This window comes from Electrophorus electricus, chromosome 9, assembly GCF_013358815.1.
Source record: "Electrophorus electricus isolate fEleEle1 chromosome 9, fEleEle1.pri, whole genome shotgun sequence".
NCBI classification, from domain to species: domain Eukaryota; kingdom Metazoa; phylum Chordata; class Actinopteri; order Gymnotiformes; family Gymnotidae; genus Electrophorus; species Electrophorus electricus.
The window spans coordinates 24,819,913-24,837,016 of record NC_049543.1 but is presented as its reverse complement, the minus strand read 5'-3'; the positions used below and the strand labels follow the sequence as shown (position 1 = coordinate 24,837,016).

At 42.6% G+C, this 17,104-nt stretch overlaps 1 protein-coding gene across 5 annotated transcripts in view; it reads left to right on the top strand.

The window, feature by feature from the left end:
* Nucleotides 1-7,456, top strand: part of LOC113589941 (sodium/potassium/calcium exchanger 2-like) — a 42,175-nt gene extending 34,719 nt beyond the window's left edge. For 3 of the 5 annotated variants that reach the window (XM_035529980.1, XM_035529982.1, XM_035529978.1), the window contains 4 exons: nucleotides 2,830-2,967; nucleotides 3,066-3,155; nucleotides 3,477-3,643; nucleotides 6,218-7,456. In XM_035529980.1, the coding sequence (XP_035385873.1) occupies nucleotides 2,830-2,967; nucleotides 3,066-3,155; nucleotides 3,477-3,643; nucleotides 6,218-6,467 (645 nt within the window). In that variant the 3' untranslated portion in view covers nucleotides 6,468-7,456. The remainder of the gene's footprint in view (nucleotides 1-2,829; nucleotides 2,968-3,065; nucleotides 3,156-3,476; nucleotides 3,644-6,217) is intronic. The other 2 variants (XM_035529981.1, XM_035529979.1) reach the window with 1 other exon arrangement.
* The last annotated feature ends 9,648 nt before the right edge of the window (nucleotides 7,457-17,104 follow it).

Here is a 17,104-nt window from a genome sequence, read left to right as displayed (position 1 = left end):
ATCATTACAGCATTATTGATTTGTCAAGTGGAAGAGTCCTGGGGTCTGAGTGTACTCAGAAGCAGGCTGGACGGAGACAGCACTGGAGAGTGGAGAGTGTTATCAGTGTCTTAAAAGTCTTACAGAGTCTCTCCCATTGTACACTCTAACTCCTGTCCCCTAACTCCTAGCCCTTAACCCTAATCCCTAACTCCTAGCCCTAGCCCTTAACCCTAATCCCTAACTCCTAGCCCTAGCCCATAACCCTAATCCCTAACTCCTAGCCCTAGCCCATAACTCTAATCCCTAACTCCTAGCCCTTAACGCTAATCCCTAACTCCTAGCCCTAGCCCATAACCCTAATCCCCAACTCCTAGCCCTAGCCCTTAACCCTAATCCCTAACTCCTAGCCCTAGCCCTAGCCCTTAACCCTAATCCCTAACTCCTAGCCCTAGCCCATAACCCTAATCCCTAACTCCTAGCCCTAGCCCATAACCCTAATCCCTAACTCCTAGCCCTAGCCCATAACCCTAATCCCTAACTCCTAGCCCTATCCCCATGCCCTAACTCTAACCCTATCCCTGCTGTCTGGGTTAGTCCTAATAATTATGGACTCTTTGTAGGCCAGACGGGTGGATTTGCCACACGGCTTCGGGTGGTCTGTGTTCCCTGTTAAATTCAGGAGATTAAACTAGCGGTGATTACACCATCCTGGAGCCCTGCTCCAGGCTGAAGTCCTGATGTCCCGCTCCATGTCCTAGCAGTGGAGCTATCGCTGCTGTGTTGGGTCTGCAGCTTGAAATCAGATCTGCAGGAGTTGGCTTGTCTCTCTGAGCAGTATCGTTCCTCTGTTATCTCAGACACTTTCCCACAGGTGTGTGTGTATCAATGCGTGTGTGTTTCTGTGTGTGTGTGTGTGTGTTTGTATACCAGAGCAGGCAGAGCCTGAATCTGTCCTGACATTGAGGTCCCACAACAGGAGTCAGAACCCCTGTCTTACCACACCTGGTCGAGTGTGTCTTGGGTGTTTGCGTGTGCGTGTGCGTGTGTGAGAGAGAAATGGCTTTCGCTGACACATTGCTTCCCTGCACATCACCCTCCTACAGATCTATTTTCAGCAGCACACACCCTGCCATCCTGCCGTGCACCTGCACGTCTGACAGGAAGCAGAGCTGCGCTGTTCACACCTGCGGCGTGTCCGCCAGCGGGACTGTTCCATAATTACCCCGCTCCTCCTGGCTGCTGGCCTGATCTCACGCAAGCACGAACACACACACACACACACGTCCCCTGCCACGCCGAAGGTCGTCACAAACCACACAGTGCACTTTGCACTCAGCAGCCTGAGAAGGAACTCAACTTAGACACTCAGGAGGCACAAACACGTTTAGAACATAGCAGCCTCAGTTCACTTGGGTGAATGTCAGTCAAACCCTAAATCATAATGCCCCTGAGATGTCCAGCTCTCTCTAATTACTAAAAATATGTTCCTCCCAGACACAGACCATCGCTGATTAACTACAAGTGCCCATAAAAGGCTCCTTTTAACCAGAATCTAAATTAATTAGAGATGATAAACTTTCAATTTTGAACATTCAAGTCCAGACGCTGAGTGGTCGTATGAGTCTCTCTGGTCATGTGTGGAAGCTTGTGGTACAGCACCACAATTCATTTTTTAAAAGCCACAAAACTTCACAATTTTTTTTAAAATCTGGGTTTAAGTTTCCATTATGAGAGAATCAGTAACACATTACATCTTCTAGGTTACATTTTGGGCGTCTTTCACCTCTTGGGGCCAACAGAAGAGGCAAATCTTGGTGCAGTGTGCTACAGTGATCCTGGTGCAATGCTTTTGGTATTGAGTGGAGAGGAGGAGATCCAGGGTCCGTGGAGGGTAGACGCCTGTTCTGATTCAGCGCTCCAGTTAATGAGCCACGGGGAGGCGCACACCTGTTCAATACACAGTTGATCTGTACCACACCCACACACACTCTGCTCATGCTTGCACACACAAGCTCCACACAACCCCTTACAACAAGCTATGTTGCATTGCACAGGGGGTCTGGGCACACGCAGAGTTCACAGGAATACACACATGTAATACATCCACATCACACACATCCATGTAAAGCCATACCACTTTATTTAAATGTAAATATCAGGTGTGTTTCAGAAGGATGTGTGTACATGTTGCACAAATGTTAAAGCCTAAGGTGAGTAGCAACACTCGCTAGTTTAAAATGTGAGACATACAGTGGGAACAGAGAGACAAAGATAGAGACGGGAAGACATATAGAGTCTCTACTAGTCCAACCGTTTCTCACAACAGTCAGTTCCTTCTGTGGAAGTGTTTGTGTGAAGGAAAGTGTGTGTGTATGTCTTGTAATAATAGGGGGGGGGGCCTTCATTTGGTAGGTGACAGTTCTCCTCAGGGGCCCTCTGTTCTCTTACTGTTGTGAGCTCTAGCAGACCACACACACACAAAAACATACACACTTACATGCCGTACAAACCACACACACACACACACACACATACATGCTGTACAAACCAACCACACACATACATGCTGTACAGACACAGCTATCCGAGCATTGTGCACTCAGATATACTCAGCATGCTCAGACAAGTAGAACCTTTCGTTAAGGGAATTTACCACTCTTTAATTGGAGAAAGAGTGTGTGTGCATTTGTCAGAGTGTATGTGTGTGAGTGTATGCATGTGTGATTGTGAGAGTGTATATGTGACTGTGTGCAGTTAAGCCGGCACGATTTTGAATATTTAAGCCCGTTTCTCTGTTCCTGTGAACAGCGTGTCAGTCTGTCCCCTGCCATGTTCCCTCTCTCCAAGCAGGGTGATGATGAAGATGAAGAAGACCAGCCCCTCAGCCTCTCCTGGCCTGAGAGCGGCCGCAAGCGCTTCACGTACCTCTTCCTCTTACCCATCGTGTTTCCGCTCTGGATCACCCTGCCTGACGTCAGGAAGCCCGTGAGTGCGGGAGGGTGGGGTGTCCTCCTGCTGGCCACGCCCACGTTTCAGAACGCGATGTGTAATCCTGCCGTCCTGCCTGTGTTCCTGTCTTACAGACATCCAAGAAGTTTTTCCCCATCACGTTCCTGGGATCCATCTGTTGGATAGCTGCCTTCTCGTACCTGATGGTGTGGTGGGCTCACCAGGTGAGAGTGTCACGGGAAACACACACACACACACACACACACGCACACAGAGAGAAGGCTCTCATGTTCTCGAAGGCTCCGAGACACCGATTCAGTCTAATTCTAGACAATGATGTCAGCTGGCTCAGTGACGCCCCCTAGTGTGTGAAAGGTACGGGCATTGCTCTGACTCGTTGCTGTGATGAGTGCTTATAAGCAGCATTATGGGAAGTGTGGTTCCTCTGTTTCCACCAGCTGAGCCCTCACAGCAGAGCTGGCTTCAGCAAGGTGAGACTGCATCACAGAGCCTCCGGGTCTCACGTGCGTCTCTCACTCCCACAGGTCGGCGAGACCATCGGCATTACGGAGGAGATCATGGGCTTGACCATCCTGGCGGCCGGAACCTCCATCCCGGACCTCATCACCAGTGTGATCGTGGCCCGCAAGGGTCTGGGGGACATGGCCGTGTCCAGCTCCGTGGGGTCCAACATCTTCGACATCACTGTGGGGTAGAATCTGCTGTTCCTGCTTTCTCATTATTATATTTCTATTTATTAGCATTATTACAGATATTATTCTTAGTGGGGGTTGTGTTGTAGGGCTTAACGTATTTGTTGGAGTTGGAGTTTTTTTTTATAACACTCTTTACCTGTGTGTGTGTGTGTGTGTGTGTGTGTGTGTGTGTGTGTGTGTGTGTGTCTTAGGGGTTGAGCCAAACATGCTTATTCAGCAAAGCACAAATTGTTGGTTTTAACAGATATTTGATATACAAAATAAAAACATTTTTGAGAAGGAAAAAGCTGTGTTCACAAAGCTGTGTTCACAAAGCTGTGTTCACTGCTCCGTCAGCCTGTGTGTCACACTGCAGTACTATGAAGGCTGTCCTCACATTGCGGTGCCACTATTTCAGTTTAAAACACGCAGACGCAGTGGAGCATGACTGACCAGGAAGACATTAGGCTAGCATTCACCTGTTAGCCCTGGAACTCAGTGTGTATTGCTGGCATTGTAGAAGAAGGTTTACCTGTTTTGTGATTGTTTCAGATTGTATGTACACTTGAGCCCCTGCAATGAAAAACCCATAGCCATAGACCCATATATACCTATATATACCCATATATATCAATATACATCCTTATATACCCATATACACATCAATAAATACCCATATATGCCTATATATACCCATATATACCCATATACTTCTACATTCCACAAAACAAAAATAATATAAAGCATTATTGCAAGTTTTATTTTTAAATGCCCACATGGTAAGTCTAAATAAAGCATATTTAGCATTTTTATGTCATTTTAATGTAAAAGTTCTAAAAAATCAAAAACTAAAATAACTGATGCACAAAAAGGGGAAATGGCTGAAATGTTTTTTGTTGTAAGGGCTCACTTGACAAGGATTGAGATATTCGCATAGCTTGTTGTGCTACTGTCAATTTGCAGCTAGCGAGATCTACAGCTATTGAGCTGCACGATTAATGGCGTTGTATACTAGTGAGCTGCACAATTAGTGGCATTGTACACTAGTGAGCTGCACGATTAGCTGCGCTGTATACTAATGAGCTGCACGATTAGTGGCGCTGTATACTAATGAGCTGCACGATTAGTTGCGCTGTATACTAGTGAGCTGCACGATTAGTGGCGCTGTATACTAATGAGCTGCACGATTAGTTGCGCTGTATACTAATGAGCTGCACGATTAGTTGCGCTGTATACTAGTGAGCTGCACGATTAGTGTCGTTGTATACTAATGAGCTGCACGATTAGTGGCGCTGTATACTAGTGAGCTGCACGATTAGTTGCGCTGTATACTAGTGAGCTGCACGATTAGTTGGGCTGTATACTAGTGAGGTGCATGATTAGTTGCGCTGTATACTAGTGAGCTGCACGATTAGTGGCGTTGTATACTAATGAGCTGCACAATTAGCTGCGCTGTATACTAGTGAGCTGCACGATTAGCTGCGCTGTATACTAGTGAGCTGCACGATTAGTTGCACTGTATACTAGTGAGCTGCATGATTCGTTGCGCTGTATACTAATGAGCTGCATGTTTAGCTGCGCTGTATACTAGTGAGCTGCACGATTAGCTGCACTGTATACTAGTGAGCTGCACGATTAGTTGCGCTGTATACTAGTGAGCTGCACGATTAGCTGCGCTGTATACTAGTGAGCTGCACGATTAGTTGCACTGTATACTAGTGAGCTGCATGATTCGTTGCGCTGTATACTAATGAGCTGCACGTTTAGCTGCGCTGTATACTAGTGAGCTGCACGATTAGTTGCGCTGTATACTAATGAGCTGCACGATTAGTTGCGCTGTATACTAGTGAGCTGCACGTTTAGCTGCACTGTATACTAGTGAGCTGCACGATTAGTTGCGCTGTATACTAATGAGCTGCACGATTAGTTGCGCTGTATACTAGTGAGCTGCACGATTAGCTGCGCTGTATGCTAGTGAGCTGCACGATTAGTTGCGCTGTATACTAGTGAGCTGCACTATTAGTTGCACTGTATACTTGTGAGCTGCACGATTAGTTGCACTGTATACTAGTGAGCTGCACGATTAGTTGCGCTGTATACTAGTTAAGTTACCTCCATGGGTAGCAGGGTAGTTTTTCACCACTCATTTGCTGTCCTACAACCCAACATGAATGCAGTTATTTTCAAAACAAATACAAGTAATATTGCTGCCTCAGCAAATACAGATACAAATACAATACTGGGCTCTCTGCACATCCTAGTGTGTGTGTGTGTGTGTGTGTGTGTGTGTATCTGTTGGTAAGTGTGGAATGATAGTTAATACCTCATTCTGCTGATTGTGGGGGGTGGTGGGGGGGTTTAATTCCTTGTTCTGCTGAGTGTGTGTGTATGTGTGTGTGTGTGGGGGTTAATTCCTTGTTCTGCTGAGTGTGTGTGTGTGTGTGTGTGTTGGGGGGGGGGGGGGTTAATTCCTTGTTCTGCTGAGTGTGTGTGTGTGGAGAGGGTTAACTCCTCTTTCCGCAGAGAGGAGGGAGTGTTGTGCTGCTGGAAGTGAGAAGCTTCAGCCTGCACTCTGCTTGTCTGTTTCCTAGGCTACCATTCCCATGGCTGCTGTACTCTCTGGTGCATGAGTTGCAGCCTGTGGCTGTGAGCAGTAACGGGCTCTTCTGCGCCATCGTGCTGCTCTTCCTCATGCTCCTCTTCGTCATCATCTCCATCGCGGCGTGTAAGTGGAAGATGAGCAAGCTCCTGGGCTTCATCATGTTCCTGCTCTATGTCGTCTTCCTGGTGGTCAGCGTCATGCTGGAGGACAAGATCATCACCTGCCCCGTGTCCATCTGACCTCCACACACACACACACACACACACACACACACTCATACATGCACGCACACGCACATACACTCACACGCAGGCGCACACACACTCACACACACACACACACACACACACACGTCCATTTTCAAACAGCCCAGTGAGATGCCTCACATGAGCTCTGAACAGAGCCCTTTACACACATCACCCATTTTCACAGTAGGACAGTAGCTCTGGTGTGCTGAAACTATTGTGTCCCATGTCTATACCAACCCTGCTAGTTCCTGCCACCTCTGCGCTAGCATGCCGTTTGACTGTGAAGTGGACGTTCAGGAAAAGTGGTTTGCATTGGCTGTGTGGGTGCTGGCCTCACTGCAGTAGGGCGTCACGACTTAGGGATGTAGAAATAAAGGGTTAGCTGGCCCCTCGCGCTGAGCGGTTTCTCAAACTTCAGTCACTCTAACTAAGGAAAGCATCACAGATCTTTCGATTCAAAAATCCGAAAATCCATTATTTCACACAATATACCAGAGTGCAAAGCAAAGCAAATATCAGTTTGATTCTCATTTGGTTGTTTTACTTACTGAGATAAACTATAATTTGGTTTGAGCAAACTTCAATGATGACAGTTCATTTTCCTGAAACTGATCCTTTTTCAATGTTTAATGTTGCAGCGCTCGCTGAGAGGTTTGCAATGTGACAAAGTGTAAATAATCAATATTTAAATTAGCATGAAGACCAAATAGATATGACACCAAATAAATAAATTAAGGAATACATTATTATATAAATATTTATAACCCACATCAATCATTTAGACTGCAACATTTCATATAATATATATAAAGTAATTTTTACATTAGCAATTTAACTTTTTACCTTAAATAGTGATTTGTGACTATTAAATTGCTCCGCAAAAGGGCCTGACTTATAAACCAGGAGTGAATGTGGACAGAAAAGAGAAAGAGAGAAAGAATGAGAGAGGAAAGAGAGAGAGAGGGAAAGAGAGAGAGAGAGAGAGAAACAGAGAGAGAGAGAGGAGATAGAGAGAGAGAGAGAGAGAGAGAGAGAGAGAGACAGAGAGACAGAGAGAGGAGAGAGAGAGGAGATAGAAACAGAGAGAGAGAGAGAGAGAGGAGATAGAGAGAGAGAGAGAGAGAGAGAGAGAGAGAGAGAAACAGAGAGAGAGAGACAGAGAGAGAGGAGATAGAAACAGAGAGAGAGAGACAGAGAGGAGATAGAGAGAGAGAGAGAGAGAGAGAAACAGAGAGAGAGAGAGAGAGAGGAGATAGAGACAGAGAGGAGATAGAGAGAGAGAGAGAGAGAGAGAGAGAGAGAGAGAGAGAAACAGAGAGAGAGAGAGAGAGAGAGAGGGGGTGAGAGAGAGAGTGAGAGGGGAGAGAGAGAGGGGAGAGAGAGAGAGAGAGGAGATAGAGAGAGAGTGAGAGAGAGAGGAGAGAAACAGAGAGAGAGAGAGAGGAGATAGAGAGAGAGAGAGAGAGAGAGAGAGAGGAGATAGATAGAGAGAGAGAGAGAGAGAGAGGGCACAGAGGAGACCGAAATGACCCACGTTTAACTCGGTCCCGGTAAAACAGAACCTGGTGCTTTCTGTGAGTCTGCAGTGGTCAGAATCTTTCGGCTTGTAGCAGCAGCTGACTCCACGAGCGTTTGTCACCTCCGGGGGGTTTCCCGTCTGCCTGTGACTCGGGAGTTGCCAAGATGTCCACAGGACACTTGTACAGAGGCCAGAGTGCCTTTCACTTGTGGGAACAAAAAGTTGAAGGGGACAGCCCTTAGTCCCACCAGACGAGTTTCGCAGCTGGAGAGAGCATCGAGTGAATTCAGGACCAGGTGTGTCACCTGTTATAACACAGAGTGCAGAAGAATATGGGATTTTTTTTAAATTACCTTTGAGGTTTTTTTTTTTTCTGTTGTTCTAATAACTTTTATTCTGTTGTTCTAATAACTGATATAGTAGATTAAATGCATTAAATGCTAGGATGAAATGCATTATGGATAGCAGCGAAAAAAGATTTGTGATAATTAACTCGAAAGACTTGGCAGTCCCATTGCATTAACTAAAACGATTTAGCAGTCCCATCCTCCAATTCATTCACACATTTGTATGTACTGGTATAGACTGTACATTAGCAATCTAGATTATACTCCTAAAGTATTATGTAGGAGAGAACCGTATCATTCTCTTAGGGAAAAACAGTAGCAATGGAGGGGACTTGAACAGATGCTTCCACATGTAGTTCAGTGTCAGATTAGCCCATAGATCCATATTCTGTGGCATCCCTCAGCCGAGGCTGCACGCAATAATCTCCTTCAACACTTGAGTCTTGGCCAGCGCATCATAATCTAAACGGATTTTGGCAACTCTTGAGTATTTATCAGTAGCAACACTTTAGATGTCTTTCTTTCTTACTCTTTTTAAACAGGAAATTTTTTTTTTTTAAAAACAACTACATGAAAACCTCTGTAAATTGACTGAAGATGTGTGCGATTTGATTTATACTTGTGACATTCCAGACTAACGTTTGCATTAATGATTTTCAAAATGATTAGTCTTTTGGATGCAAATGCAAATTAATATTCAGGAATTGTCTACTGGTATTCAGTCATCTGGATCATGTGTCACACCTGCGCAGTTTTAAAGGATATTTTACTTCCTAGCTGTGTCATTTGTTCCTAACAAACATCACAACAAACCATTGCTCATTATTGGCATGCCCATCCATGCATTTCTTTTCTTAATAAGTACTGAGTATCGTAGTCTGCGACTGGTCCTAGAGCAGTTTTGGAGTGATATGGACTGAATGTGTCCTTTCTACAGCTACAGTTTAACTGTACTCAGTGATACACACTTGGAAGGCATTGGTACTCTGTGACTCTGTACGCTGCAGTACAGAATGACAAATCGCTGACATTGTGGCTTTCAAATGGTACAGATTTACCAGTAGTGCAGACTCAGAATTCAGTGGAACAGATTCACTAATAAGTGGCCAAGCCTTAGTGGTACTAACTACATTTCAAATTTCAATACCGGTATAGACCAATCACTGATACAGACTGACTAGTCAGTGATAAATGGGTGGAGACTCAGCAGTACAGACTCAGCACTCAGTAGTCCAACCTCAGTAATACAGACTCAGCACTTATCAGTACAGACTCAGTAGTACAGAGTCAGCACTCAGTAGTGCAGACTAAGCACTCAGCATTACAGACTCAGTAGTACAGACTCAGTAGTATAGACTAAGCACTCAGTGCACATTCAGCACTGAGTAGTACAGACTCAGTGCTCAATAAAATGCACTGAGTAGTGCAGACTCCACACTCAGTAGTGCACATTCAGCACTCAGTAGTAGAGACTCTGCACTAAGTAGAGCAGACAGTGGTACAGATTCAGTAGTACAGACTCAGTACCCAGTGCTGTGGACCTTCTTTCTTTGTTATGATTCCCTTGGCAGCTCGTGTGGAGGTAAAATGCCTGAACTACACATCTGCACTGAAAACACTTTAGTGTGGTGAGATAATTGCTCCCTTTATTCACTACATGCATTATTATTTGATCAAGGCTAAAATGTTTTGTAAATATGCCACACATGCTCTACAGTCATACAGATATAACATTTTACATGAAGAAGCAGACAAGTGGTCTTAAATATGAGACATACTTGTCTATTTATGTATATAAAACTTTTGGTTTCTATTTTCTTTTCAGATGGGATGCATAAATTTCATACTCTGAGACACTGGTGGATTTTCAGATTTTTTCAAGCAGCATCAGTGTTTAATGCTGATACTGTTCCATGCCCTCATTCTCATAACATTTTTTTTTTTTGTTTTGATTTGTATTACTTTTGTAATTAGGGTATTAAAATTGGGTTTTAAAAAACATTGCCTTGCTGTGTACAAAGAACGAAAGCTAAATTGTACATGATTTCTGCCATGTTTCTACCATTAGCTTTAGTGGGTACACATGCCAGATACTCCCCGAAACCCCACCTCCTCATCACCAACCCCCTCCTCCCCAATAACCACACCCCAAGCCCGAGTCCCACCCCTCACCACAAACCCCACCCCCAATAACCCCACCAACACTCTTATTTCTTCTGCACTGGAAACCATGACATCCCAAGATTACCTGACTCAAAGCAGAGAGAATGTTTGGGGTTTCATACTTGACCTGCTAAAATACATTTTGTATGTTTGCAAGGTTTTCTTAAGATGATTATCTTTTGCACTTAATTTGTTTATTGTTTGTAATTTGCTACTGCTTGAATACTTTATTTGGACCTCTTATTTAACTCATTAACACATTTTTTCAAAGATACCTTATATGTAATATATTGTATTGAATGTATGTAAAACAATCAACGATTTAAAAAGCAAGATTTCACCTGGAATGTAAGGGAATAACATTCCGGCTATGGTGAGGGCTGCATTTGCACTGGGTATCTGGGAAGTTTAGGAAATGGCAGCACATTTCACAGTGGTGTTCTGAGTCACTGAGTCTCGTGTGCTGACTCTCTAGGTGAAAAGCGAGCTTGATTGAACGTTTCCCCAATGCTAACAGTGCTCATGCTGGCTGGTGCGAGTTTGCCGATGCAGTTACTCTGAGAGACGGCATTGCCCAGCAACCGAGACGAGCCGGAAGCGTCACTAGGACAGAGAGCCCGTGCATGCACGGAGAGGAAAACTCTTGGCTCCTGCGGGCCCTGTATGTGTTCTCACGCTCGCAAGCACAGTGTGTGCAGCAGTAGAGAAAGAGCACCAGGGAGAGCCTTCATCACAAGCATGAGTGTAGACTAACACTGCATGAGGGTGTTTACTGTGCATCACTGAGACTGGATAGAGAGATCACCTTCATCACTCACACCCAGTACTCTATATGAATGCCACATTTTCAGGTTGTTAATGTAGATGATATAATGTTTTATATATATATATATATATATATATATATATATATATATATATATATATATATATATATATATACATATATATAAAACAGACAATAATATAACTTGTGTAAAAAACTACATATAAATGCAAAGTATATAATAAAATCAAGGTAAATACAATATTTTGAGTGTAGTTTCTTTTTCTGATGAATGATGAATGTTACTTGTATGTAAAATTAAATACATCTGAACAACATTCTGTTTACATGACAATCAAAGTCCCTTATGTACAGACCAGTACTTAATAAGGCTCGGGCAGGTGTTGCTCAGTGATATCAGCACTTAATAAGGCTCGGCAGGTGTTTCTCAGTGATATCAGCGCTTAATAAGGCTCGGCAGGTGTTTCTCAGTGATATCAGCGCTTAATAAGGCTCGGGCAGGTGTTGCTCGTGATTCAGTGATTCAGAACGGTTTCACGGGGGAACTGAGGCAAGTCCAACACATAATATGTGATATGACATGAAGTTATCTTACTGAAGTACCCAAAGACAACACGCTACAACATGCTACAAAACAGCAGCAGCCAATAACGCAGCAAAGCATCAGTACACATTATGTACAGTGTACAGTTTGTGTACAGTGTACCTCATAATAAAAGAAAAATGGGAAACCCTTGTTTTAACATGGTTGACTGATTCATTAGAAGGAAAAGACCTTGAGGTGTTTGGATCACCGAACAACCAAAGTCTGCATTATTTGTCTGGAAATTCAGGCTGTATTTAACTTTATATCTGTAAAGTTCATTAAGAGCAGAAATGAATCTATGTTTCTCTAAAAACCCCTCAAGGGTCGTATTTAAAGTTTGCCAAATATTGGCCGCAGAAGAAGCACTCAGCTCACAGTTAGGTATTCTCCACCGGGTGGGGCTTTGCTGAACAGGTAAGTTATGTTGGTGGTTTGCTACCGAAAATAGCAAGCCAGATCATGATTGTTGTGGAATTTTGTAATATAATGCAAAATTAGAATTGTGAAGTTTTATATCCGGTGTTGGCTTGTTAATTCGCTAATATTAGCCGATTACTTTGCTATTCGTACTCCAGCGTGATTACTATCATCAGATACATCCGCCTGGGGAGATGGGATGCAGCAAAACCCACCTTACCAAATGTTTTATTTCTTTTGCCTACACTGAAGGGTGTAATTAGCATGGTGTTTCAGAACATATTGTAATGTTGGACCTTAACGTGATTAGTGTGAGCGTAATATTGATTTTGGCAGAAAAGATAATACAACATGGGGAAAAAATCATGACTAGGTGTAGCCGAGTAATGGGCAGCCAACAGAATCAACGGTCATGACATGCACGCTGCTAATTGGGTGTAATTGACTCATTTAATGAAAGGGGCATGTTCAAATTAATAGCAGTGTGGAGTTCAATGAGTGAGGTCATTCATTCTATGAAGAAACAGGTGTCAATTATGGCTCTTATTTAAAGAAGGAGGGCAGAAAATGTTGTATCTGCTGGTTTTAGCCCTTGATCAGTGAGTAAAATGGGTCATTCCAGACATTGTACTGAAGGAGAAAGAACTCTGATGAAGAAGTTGATTGGAGAGGGGAAAACATATAAAGAAGTTCAGAAAATAATTGGCTGATCAGCTAAAATGATCTCAAATGCTTTAAAATGGCAAACAAAACCTGAAACACGTGGTAGGAAAAGAAATACTACCATCCGCGTAGATCATAGAATAACAAGAACGGCAAAGAAGCAGCCAATGATCAGCTCCAGGGAAATCAAAGAAGATCTTCAGTTGCCTGTGAGTACTGCAACAATCAGAAGAGGCCTTACGTGTAGCCAAACTATTTCCAAGAAACTCTCGTAAAGTACCAATGCTGAAAAAAAGATGTGTTGAAAAGGTTACAGTTTGCCAAAGAACACATTGGCTGGCCTAAAGAGAAGTGGTGGAGCATTCTATGGACAGATGAGAGCAAGATTGTTCTTATTGGGTCTAAAGGCCAGAGACAGTTTGTGAGACGACCCATAAACACTGACTTCAAGCCACAGTACACTGTGAAGACTGTAAAACATGGAGGTACAAGCATAATGGTTTGGGGATGTTTCTCATACTTTGGAGTCGGACCCATCTATCGCATACCAGGCACCATGGACCAGTTTGAATATATCAAAATACTGGAAGAGGTCATGTTGCCTTATGCTAAAGAAGAAATGCCCTTGAAATAGGTGTTTCAACAGGACAACGACCCCAAACACACCAGCAAGCAGGCAACATCCTGGTTCCAGACCAACAAGATTGATGTTATGAAGTGGCCAGCCCAATCCCCAGATTTCAATCCGATTGAGAATTTGTGGAGTGACATCAAAAATGCTGTTTTTGATGCAAAACCCAAGAATGCAGAAGAACTGTGGAATGTAGTCCAGTCAGCTTGGGCTGGAATATCTGTTCGCAGGTGTCAGATGTTAGTTGACTCCATACCACACAGATGTAAAACGGTTATCAGAAATAAAGGCTATACAACTAAATACTAGTTCAATGATCAACAGAAAAGCAATATCTGTAAACAGCTTTCATTTTATTCTGTAAATATTCGAGATTGTAAATGAAAATGAAGACACTGCTATTTTTTAAACAGCCCATTATTCTTTTTTCTTCATTTTCAGTTTAAAGACTGATATTTCATTCATGGTTTCATTTGGAATTGAATGTGCAGTGCTCTCCAGTGCCTTTGTGTATATGGAAATAAATGCTATTATGAGGATTGAGCTTTTTCTCAGGTGTTTTAAACACACTGCTATTATTTTGCACATAACTGTATAAACCCCAACATGCACAGTGAAGTAGTATTATGCCAAAAGCTGATGAGGTTGAATGACCTGGCAAATTTGGATACAACAGCAGTATCTCTAAAAACCTATAGCACATTGTAGTTCTAATGCAACCAATGTATTCAACAGTTGTTGACATTCCAGGTTGGTCAGGATGACTCCGATCTTCATATAAGCAAGTGAGACCAGAAGTAAAGTACAAACTTTCCAGAAATGTAATGTGTGACAAAGGTTGTAATGGCCTTGCAAAAAAAAAAAAAAAAAGTCTTCTGATTCAAGATCAACTGTGCCTCTTACATTAAAGTCAACTGGTTAGAATTAATCCAAATAGCTAAAATCACATTTTAATATAGTCCAGAAATTGAACGCTTGGCGTATCACACGTATTCTACACATCTTAGCACCGCAAGTTAGACCACGGTATACCTACCAGCATTACACACAAACACACAGCAAAACCTCAGCAAGACTCAGAATATGACTGGCAACCAAATGGTAAACACAGTCAACTAAGCAGAATAAATTAAATACAATAGTTATGTGAAATCAGCCATTAAATTGTCACCAAGGACAGCAGGCACATTCAGAATCCCACCATTATGAAACACAATAAACAGTCCACTACACATAACTGAAGGGGCCATAGAATGCAGGTATTGTCTGAAAAGGTACTGGCGTATGCTTTCCATAAACCGTGTTTTTTGAGACTGTTTCTCTTTTATTTTTATTGGGTTTGCCTCTTTCTCGCCAAGAAATACTTTGAGACATTGTGCTCCCTGTAGTATGACCTTAATCTTAGAAATCTCAACCCTCCTGCTTTAATGAACTCACTTAATCTGCTGCCATGACACTCTGAGAGACTTGATTGAGCTTGACTGGCATCACTGATACTGCATGGATTAGATCATCTCTCACAGACAGGGAGCGGTTTGTTTCTCTCAGCAGCTCTAGGTCTGATATTGTCACATGGCGTTCCCCAGGGTTCAATTCTTGGCCTTTTACTTTTCATTACATACATTATCACTTGGAAATATCATCAGATAGCATGGCTTCAATACTGTCATTTCATGGCCACATGAAAAAACAGCTTATTTCTGTCTCAAGAACATTACCTGGTTGCTTTCTTCTCTCACGCTGCAGCCGAGACCCTTATATAAGCTTTTGCACATAGGCTGCATTTCGACTACCATCCTGTGGCCTTAGAATGTAGAAATATATCCAGAACTTAGCGGCCAAGGTTCATAACCATTCCAGCTTTTGAGAACATGCATCACCTATGCCCAAATGTCTTCACGGACTCCGTGATCAATTCCACATACAATACAAAATACTTTTGGTTTTTAGGTCTCGCCATGGTCCGATAATGAACTAGCAAAAACGTGATTATGGATGCATAGCCAGCTACGTTGGGCACTCGATTGGCTAGCTAGCTTAGCTGGCTAGCATATTAGTTAACACTACTGTGCATATCATGAGTTAGGCTATTCCATATGCATTTATAGGTTAATACGTTCTGTGGAATACAATATATAGCTAACATAGATTTGATCAATTTAATTAGCTTATTTGTGGATAACAAAAGGTATGCACAAATAGCATTTGGTATGAAATGTAAATGTGTAAATATTTTCTCATGACTTTGGTGAAAGGTGTTCATGGATATATTTCTGGTACTGCTGTTGTACTGTTTTCCTTGTGTGTATATTTGCACACAACACAATAACAACCAGAACTCTAAACCAATACATGGGAGTCAAGATATAGCCTCCATTCTCCAGTGCTTTACTGAACTTCACATTCATAAGAAAAACAAAATACAGTACGAATAATTGACATTTAGATGGTGTTTTTATCCAAAGCAACTTGAGTAATTGATGGTTAAGGGTCTTACTCAGGGCAGTGGCGGGACTTGAACCAGCAACCTTTCGATCAGTAGTCCAAATACCACAGTACAGGGCGACTGGAAAAAGCTACTGAATATTGCGCTGCTGAGCATGACATTTACGTACCGTCATCTTAACATTTAGTTGGATAAACATTTTAAAACTATGCAAACTTCAATAACTAATCGCAAATCTTGTACTGAAATGGTTTTTAGCTCGTTAATCTTATATGGATTATTCTTATGGGACTAAGAATAGAGGCTAAGATATCAATATAGAAATAATTTACACAGTACTTCAGCAGAGATGATTAAAGTGCTAAAGTGAACAAGAGCCACAAATACTTCTAAAAATATTACTATAGGGTCTGCATGATATCTTAAACAATTACACACCATGCTTTCAATGGCAAAAACAAACAAGATTACAGCGGATTTACTTTACATAAGCAAGGAGAGTTGCTGCCGTGTTAGACTCAACTATTTCCTGTTTTCCCTTTGCAAGGGAAACATAAAGGCTGGCAAACGAAAAGTCCTGCACAAGGCGGTGCAGCTGTAGGACAGAACAGCTGTAGCTTTATATATGCTGGTTCATGTTGCTTTGAAAATAGGTTAACTATATGCTTTTTATCTTATGGGAGGAAGTCACTATTCCAGACGCACAAGCAAGGCATGCTGCATCCACGTCTCACCTCAGCACTACTTCACTCTCTTGTACTGCTGCTTTAAGGAAGCACGCACACGAATGCCTGCCCTCGGTTGACCCATTAGATTATGGGGCAGTTGGAGTATGTTGCGCATTTGGTTTTGGGTTTAGGCGTCTTGGAGAAACTTCAGGAACACGGAGTGACACCCTTCAGAAAAACCGTTACAGAATCTGAATGGCTTGCGCTATCTATACCATTTTTTAACAAGAAGCTTGTAAAGTAAATAATGTAAATAATTTTTTTTTTTTCTGTGACGTCTAACATCCCGAATTTAACTTTATATCAACATTCAAAGTTTTTTTATTTAAGTCATGATCTAT